At 41.8% G+C, this 8,507-nt stretch overlaps 1 protein-coding gene across 1 annotated transcript; it reads right to left on the minus strand.

The window, feature by feature from the left end:
- Positions 1 to 294: 294 nt before the first annotated feature.
- cd79b (CD79b molecule, immunoglobulin-associated beta) lies at positions 295 to 6,318 on the minus strand. The gene is made up of 5 exons (XM_088906452.1): positions 6,176 to 6,318; positions 4,653 to 4,964; positions 4,261 to 4,379; positions 3,671 to 3,724; positions 295 to 2,936 (listed from the first exon to the last, which is right to left on the minus strand). The coding sequence occupies exons 1-5, from the start codon at positions 6,240 to 6,242 to the stop codon at positions 2,835 to 2,837; spliced, it is 654 nt and encodes a 217-aa protein (XP_088762578.1). The 5' UTR covers positions 6,243 to 6,318; the 3' UTR covers positions 295 to 2,834.
- Between the last annotated feature and the right edge of the window lie 2,189 nt (positions 6,319 to 8,507).

The following is an 8,507-nucleotide window of genomic DNA, read 5'->3' on the forward strand; positions in this document are numbered from 1 at the left end:
GCGCTGAACTGCAGCTAGCAGTTCCCCAAACCAGGCGAATAGCATGCTGAAGCCGAAGGTTTAACAGTTTTTCATTTTTGTCAACAGGCGATCACTGTACATTTCGCCGACGTGGGTCTCACAAGGCCCCCTGCTGGAAAGAGACAGTATCGACCTGACATCCCGGCTGTCTCGCCCAGATGTTCTCATTAATGAAAACATCGGCATGTCGAGGCCGGAATGTACCCGCTGAATAGGCGTCGTGGCAACTCGGACAGGTTCCGTGCTTCATAACAACGCGCTCCAGGCGCCCTCGCTTTCAAAAGTATTTTATTTTTTAAATACAATAAACAAGGGAAAAAAAACACCATGAAACAATTTTTTTTTTCCAAAGCATGGGAACACGGGACAGATTAAAGCTGGCGTTTTGAACAAGCATTCAGCAGAACTGGCAAACATGATGTCTGAACTTCAGGTGAAGACACGATGGGCAGGCGTTGCAGTTTCCATTGGACCCACTAAAAGAATCGGCCTATGAATAACACCACTGAAACAGACATATTGAATTCGAAGCATACAAAAAGCCATCTTAGCCCACCAGCTGACTCATTTTTCTTTCTTGTGACACCCTTTGGTTTTCATATATAGAATCATGTGTTGGCTTGCGAGGGTGGCTTATGAAAAAACAATTCCATCGTAGGGGTTCTGTGACATTAAAAAACACAAAACCAGTCGCTTTCAAATGTCACAGGAGCTTTGTTCCTGTAACCCCACAAAGCACCAGGTGAACAGGCAGATCTTGTATCTGAAAGCTCTGCTGTGATACTTCGTCTATTCCCCACAGCCAGCGTTCCTCACTCACTGGCGTACAGAACAGGACAGCTACACACACAAAAAAAAACAGAAAATCCTTCCCAAAAATGAAATCAATGATCTACAAACACAAATATGGATGAACAGATTTTCTCTTAAGGGCTTCTGAGCACCATTACATCTCTAAATGTGACTGCTGTCCAGTCTACTTCTTTGTTAATATTGATTATTTATATTAGTATTAATATTCCATGCCACCAGCTGGATTTATTATGCTTTGGGCCTCAGTTGTTAATGACTGGAGCCTTGTCTCTGAGTGACGTCTTTCTCGCAGCACTTTAATGTTCCCACACCTCCAATGCCCAGAAATTTATCGTGACGCAAATGATATGTAATTACTGCTAATAATACAGTTTGTCTTAAGAGGTAGATGACACAATTCTTCTATATTGTGTAGAGCAGGAGAAAGAGGATTCTGGGGAGCAGTGGGACAGATTCTGTGTGCAGTATGCCGCAAAGACGTCGCTCAAGAGCACAGGAGGGTCTATCTGGGGCTCCTTTATTACCATGTCTGTGCCCGCTGTTAGGTTGCTTAATCACTGAAAGTACTGAGCACCAAAACACAAAGCAAGGCTATTAATGCTAATAAGGAAATGGACTGGCTAGTTTAGTAGTAAATTAGTTATTAGTTAACACTCAAAAGTTTATGATACAGCACTCAATCGTCTTTGAGTCAAAGTCCTATTGATGTCAAAGAAGAGGTGTGAACTCAGCTACTCAACGAAGCTGAGCAGCCAGCTTTAGACTGATATCTGCAGCCATGGTGAGAGAGAGGAGGGGAGAGGAAACTGGCTGGGTCTGCGCTGCACTGAACGCTAGCTGCAGCTCTCACCCTCGGAGACATCAGGGGAGGGTTCAGTCATGCAGAACTGGGTGAGTCGAGGGCTGGACTATATATATAACAAGAACAGGAAAGGAGGAGGGCAGTTTTACTGTTCTCCATCTCCTTTTCTTGTGTGGGTCCGCAGTGGGGAGGGCACAAAGGAATTACAGTATGCATCACAAAGAAGTGGAGAAAAAACTGGCCACCTGTCCACTGTGTGATTTCAAGCACACAGAGTTTGGTCCCGGCCATCCCTGCCACCTCAGTTCTAGCGCTGCGCCATAACTCAGCAGAAGACATTTTTACATCATTTCTTCCCTCTGTATGAAAATAATCACACGCATGTTTTCCGCAGGCTCGTCCAGAAAGTTATTGCAGAACTATTCAATCATGGTTAATATGGAATTTCCCCCCCCCCCACCTTTAGTTATTTACAGTAGTCAGGCAAAATTATGGCCCAACTCTCCAGATAGAGCAGAGAAAAAAAAACAGGCCATCCAGAAAGCTTTGAAATAAACTGAAAAAAGGCAAGTGCTCCCTGAAGGTCTATTCAGTAACATTAGATTTTCCAGCAGTGTTCCCTCCACTGCAGGATAAGAGGATGTTTCATCATAAACAACAGTTAATATGTATCTGCGCCAAATCAATTTTTATGCACCTATGTTCCAGTGGCGACCATAATGTGTGTACAATATAGATGGTGCATATATGCAGTGCACAGTTGTGTGTACAGTATGTGTCTAAGGTGGAGTTACACTGCTACAGCATAATTAAGGTGGTGTATCTCAACCAGCCCTGCAGGGCATGTAATGAAATTAAATCCAGCCATGCCCCACAGGAAACCACCTGTTCTCTTTGGTCAGCTTCCCCTCCTTTGTGATCATGTACAATGAATGATAAAATGGAAACCTACTGCCCTGTCAGTGTGTTCCATGCACCTTGTTGGATGTGAAAGAAATAGATTCTGTTATTTACTTCTGGGTAAATTACAACCTGTTTTGTGCAGCAGAGGGGTGGCTGAGATACAGCAAAACCGCATCCACCTCGGATGTACAAGGGCAAAGGATGGGAGTCAGAGTTGCATGCAACACAGGGGGAGGTTTTTAAACTGTTGGGTGGCGTCCTATTCAGGATCTTGCCGAATTCAAAGGCGTCACCCTCACTCCTGGCAGGGGTGCTCTCCTTGTTCCCAGGCAGTTTCAGGCGTCTGGCGCAACGTCATAATGTCCTCGTACATGGCGCACTGCTCGATCTCCAGCCCCTGCAACGAGAGCAGCGCAGGCAGGCAGGTGACCCAGGTGCCATATTCATCAGAACGGACGGGCTTCAGGTCTGCGATGGCTCTCTGCTAGCAAGCTATGACTCCGCCATTAAAGAAATGTGGCCTGACGCTTAATTTGTTTTCTACCGGCTCAGAACTGACTGTGAGAGAGCTGTGCTTCCCTGGCAAGTAAGAAAGAATCATGCAAATCAGAGATGGTGAACAGGCCACTTCTCCATCCTTAGAGGCTGAGAGATCACGGTTCTTCAGTTTCTATGGTTGTATGATCTCTGCTGCGCCAGAAACTGAATATGAACAGTTTCCTGTTATTTTTACTGATTGTTTCTCTTTGGTTACAGTATTACAAAAAACAGAAGAGCAGCAGGGTGGAGTGGCAGCTAGCACTGTTGCATCGTACTTGTTCAATTTTGGATTCGATTTTGGACTGGTGCACCTCCTGCGTGGAGTTGTCATGCTTTCCTAGCTGTCTCTGGACATTTAGAGCTTGTCTCACTTCCCAAAGACAAGCAGGTTGGGTTAGATTGCCCATGCTAAATGGCACAATCCTTGATAAAGAATCAGGGGTGTGATCCCTTTCATTATAACTCTGCACTGTGTGGTTTAGCTGTGCTACAGTGCCGACTTCAGAAAAACTTAGATAAGCTTCAGGTGAGGCAGAAGATGTTTTATAAAAAGAGACATTATGAAAAACAAGCATTCCAAGCAAATCATACCTCATATGTATGATCATCTTCAGGTTCCTCATAGTCTCGATCTTCTGATTTCCCCTAAAAGAAATCATTCTTAAATAGAGTATCTTTCAGAAGACAACTACAGTAATTACATGCAAATAATTAAAATTCTCAGAATAAAAAAAAACTTTTCCAAGCCCCATCATGATCATGACTCACAACAGTGTTTACTGTTTTTCTGTTTGTAAAAAAAAGATCCCAGTTGGAAATCAATGGTAGAGTATATTCAGGGGCTCAGAGCAGTGAATTTTTAAGCTTTACAAAAAGCTGAGACTTTTAAAATAATGTTGGTGTTTTTTTATCACATTTTGAAATGCATAGTGTCAAAAACTTCAATTGAAAAAGTAGGAACACTAAACAATGTTCTGCTACCATAGTATTGCAAATACTACCTTTTCTATGAATGTGCAACCAAAGCACTTTTTAATGAAGGAAAAAATCAGGACAAGTGTGGCTAAAGACTGTAGCTTTTCAAGACCAAGGAATTTCTTTTTTTCAGTGGGGACTCAGTAGGGACTGCTAAACAGCTAACTCTCCATCTCAGTTTTCAGAAAGCCAAAGTCTGCACTTACTTGGTAATTATACCACAAGAATGGGACAAGGATGCACAGCACCAGTAGAAAGGTTTGGATCAAAATGATGGCATCCTTCATCTTGCTCTTTTGCAAAGCATCTTCTGGTTTTAAATTACCTGGAGAACAAACACAAGCACTTAAGACATGCATTGAAGTCAGTCTGGTCAGTCTTGGCCAATCCATTGCAGAACTTCATCAATCCATTTCTGGAAGGACCCAGGGTGCCACAACAAACATCAAATGTCAACAGCAAAGAGCATGAAAGTTCTTTCTGTACTGACGAAGGTCTCCAGAGAAGTTAATACAATACCATAAACCAAAAGAACACAGTAGCTCCTTGAATATTCCAACTGGGATGGATGTCAAGCACTACTCTGTGCAACACTTACTGTATACCAGAAGTTCTGAGCCAGGGCCTTTAAGGGAACCATGTTTGCAGAAGTAAATTCCACTGTGTTCACTCCTGACCCCCACGATGGTGATGGTGCTGTTGTTGTCCTTGACTGAGCCTTTGAATTTCACAGTGTCGCTCTCCGCGACACGCATCTCATCACTGGCATCGTGCCTCAGGGTTTTTACCCACTGCACCTCCTTGGTATGATTACGCCGTGATATGTAGCAGAACATGCTGATGAAGCTCCCACTTCTGACACCAAGGAACCGTGGCTTCTGATGCACTCTATCGCCCCCCACTGGCACGACTGGGGAAAAAACAGGAAAGTGAAGATATTTCTCCTGCTACATATAAATGTTTGTCTCTTTCCCAAAATACTACTACTACTAATAAGAATAATCTTTCCTTTTGTCAGTAATAAATACATAATTTATATTATTCAACTATTGCTTACTGTATGAAGCACATTCATATGTGTCAAACTAACATTAGTATATTGTTTTCAGGATTAAAGGATCAATAAATCACTTATAAAACAATAAATGGTTTTAACTTACACCTGAAATGATATGGTATTGCTCATGTCTACAGTTGCATTGGATTAAAGCATTTGTTCAGTAGCAAAAGAAATGCAAATTTATTTTGTCCCTTAAATAGAGATGTTCCATCAAAATTCTCTATCTGTTGTTCACTTGTATGGTTTGTGTTTATATAATAGGCGTTAGATAATGGTGGAGATGTAGCTGCTAAAAGCCAAATACACTTAATCAACCACTTACAGTATCAAGTCTAGTGAATTGCAGTGTTTTATGACTTCCTCTTTTTTGTTGTTGTTTTAAACAGGTGGACCGGAAGTTAATGGATTATAAAAAAACAATACATTCAAAACTGACTTGGTATAGTATACAGAAAAGGAGGGAGTTCTTTTTTTTATTTGTTTTTTAATTTCTTTTTTTCTTGTTAACTGGGACCTCTTACATAGAGTTAAAAACTTCAAACAGGAGTGCAAGAACAAAATCACTGTGTAAGAGGTAATATAAGTACATAGCATGTGGTCGTCAGTGTGTGCGTTGATCCAGGTCTCAGAAAGGTCCAAAAGCCAAAAGTACTCTCATCTGCAGATTTTTCAAGGCATTTTAACAAATTGTAGATGGAATAAAATATTGTAAGGACAAAGCAACTCAGCAGATTGAATTCATGAAATGATCATGGATAAAGGAATCTGTTTAGCTTAGTCACAAAATCTATACAATAAATATTTTTAACATGTACATTTTATGGGGGTTTAAGACAAACCTTACACAATACAATGCACTCCTAGGTAAACAGCTCCCAACCAGTTGTTAACATCCCTTCCCTGACCTGAAACCACACAGTATGACTATCCCTGAATTATATTTTTTGCAAAACTCTAATCAGGTGGCTCTGTAAGGCAGCTAAGAAAGGCTATATATACTTTCTAAATCAAACTGCTAGGTTTTTACTGATCAGATTATTCAAGTAAATATATGCACTTACTTGATACATTCACCAGGAAGGAGAACAGACTTCCAAAGAGGACGCAGGGTACAATCCTCAATGCCATGGCTCTTTCCCATCCAAATAAGCTGCTTGAAAGTTAGCAGTTTTGCTCCCAAGATGCGGGTGGCACCACTGTGACTGTTTGAGCTGTCACAGTTTTCTGCTGGGAGCTGGTGAGCATGTTTCGATATGCTTGGCTTGTACTTCCTTCAAGATAATGAGCTAGCATTGCAGGGACTGTCCCACGATGCAAATAAGAGCAAATCAGCGATCTGCATGCATGCATATAGTGCTTCATAGAGCATTGTCTGTCCTGAGCCTGGATAACTGATATTTAATATAGGTAAATGTTTCGGGTTGGAGTTAAATTTTTAACTCCTAGATTTAAAAAACACTTTTTGGACCAGCCATGTTGACATCACAGATTCCATTAAAGATGGAGAGAGAATCTATCCAATTTAAGATGAAATACCAAAATCTAGCATCATAATTTGGTTTACTACTTGACTTTAGACTCGTCAATATGTTGATTTTAGCTTTTTCATGAAACTCATAGCTCTGTATTTTAACGCATACATACTGTACAAATTGCTTTCTTTTCGAAAGAAACGTGTTTGATGCGAACGCCATCTGGCCGCCTATGTGCGTGATGTCTGAGCAAGTGGCTGATCCCAGTCATTCAAAATGCATGCAGATTGTTCACTTCCTGGACTGCGTCTCCTCCAGTGCAGCCGAGATGAGATAATAGCTGTGATCACTCTGGACAAACCAAAGCAGCACCAAGACTTGTGACAGTCTTGTACAGCCTAGTCTGGAATGCAATAAGAGGAGAAAACATTCACAACACATTGCATGAAGGATTTTACACTGATCCACTAACTTGTGGATATCTTCCTTTCAAGTCATATAATGCAATGACCTTTACCATGAGAGATCCTTGATTATTTTGTTTTTTTCTTGGCACTTGTAGGAATTGGACTCTCTTGACTCTCCCAGGCCTCCATACTGCTTCTGTGCAACATCCCGGTGTTATCCAAACAGGAAATGGGCAACTGCATTCCTTCAGAGTTCTGTATGGAACGGTGGAGGCCCACATTCCTGCTGGCTTTTTTTAGAACTGAGCTCTCTGTTACACAGTTTAACCCTTAACCAGTCAAATAATAACTGTTTGATTGCTTTCAACCCTTAAAGAAGTCGGAGGCCCACCTTTTATCGATCGCAGGTCACAAGTAACTTGAATTTCCAAGCTTCAGAATAGAGGAAAAAAAACTTGCAGTTTCCAGTCGTGCAATGTGCTAGGTTCATTAAGGGTTCGATTCAGTGAAGAGACCTGCAGGTATGTGGAGCACAACTAGAAGTGTCTGCTGTAGGTTTTGCTGGTTGGTCTTCAATCAGCAGCTGACAAAGACCTGAAGTCAATGCAGCTGACCTGACTGCTTATCTAAAGAACAGGCAATTAAGGTCAGGGGTGAAAGGAAAAGATCTTTCCTGACTTGCTTAGAAAAGCCTTAATTAGGAGCCATTTTATTTGCTAATTGCTGAGAGTGGAAGAGACAACTGCTGTGTGTCCTTGTCATGTGAAATAATGAATGGCTGGGTTTTGGCTGAGGAACACAGGCATGTCTCAAAAGCATTCTATGAATAGTAAATGGTTATTAAACCCTTCTAGCTCTCTAAGTTACATGACCCCCCCACCCCAGAGGTGTGCTGTTAATGTATGGTCTTTTTTAGTTGCCACTGCTTAACTTGAGAACCTCTCAAATAACCTCCCATTAAAATTGGAAGCAGTTACTTGCGGCCCTGTTGCTGAAGATTAAAAGAATAATAATTTGGGCGGAGCCCGGTGGGTGGGGGACCGCTTTACCCAGCATTATTTTTCTGAGTGCAATTTTGGAAAGGCTGTTCTCCGTTTAAAACTTCATTCAGAAGTGAAACTGTCTGCAGACTGTAGTTCAGAAGGGCTAAGAGGCACGCTGGCCAAAAGAAAAAGAAATCACTTCATTCAAACTTTTCAGAGACACGGAGTTCACTCCATTTCAGTTTCCAAATACAGGAGCTGTCTTTTGGATCATTTTCGTTTTGTGAAGATTTAGACGAATCCATCAAGTTGAAAATAGCCCAGGCTTTTTGCACTATGCTATAAGCCTCCTGTGTGATTCTTAGGTGCTGCTGCAGTTTGGCTTGTCAGAGTAAACTCATTCAGAAACAAGTGTTTTGGTCTTTAGCACAGCAACTTCACCTGGTCTCCCAGCAGCTCGCAAGCCCAGTTTTCTCCTGCAGTCCAGCCCCTGTTTGGCAGCTTAAGCAAGTGGTGCGTTTGGATGCAATA

The sequence above is a fragment of the Atractosteus spatula genome, chromosome 26 (assembly GCF_055471065.1).
Source record: "Atractosteus spatula isolate fAtrSpa1 chromosome 26, fAtrSpa1.hap1, whole genome shotgun sequence".
Lineage (NCBI taxonomy): Eukaryota > Metazoa > Chordata > Actinopteri > Semionotiformes > Lepisosteidae > Atractosteus > Atractosteus spatula.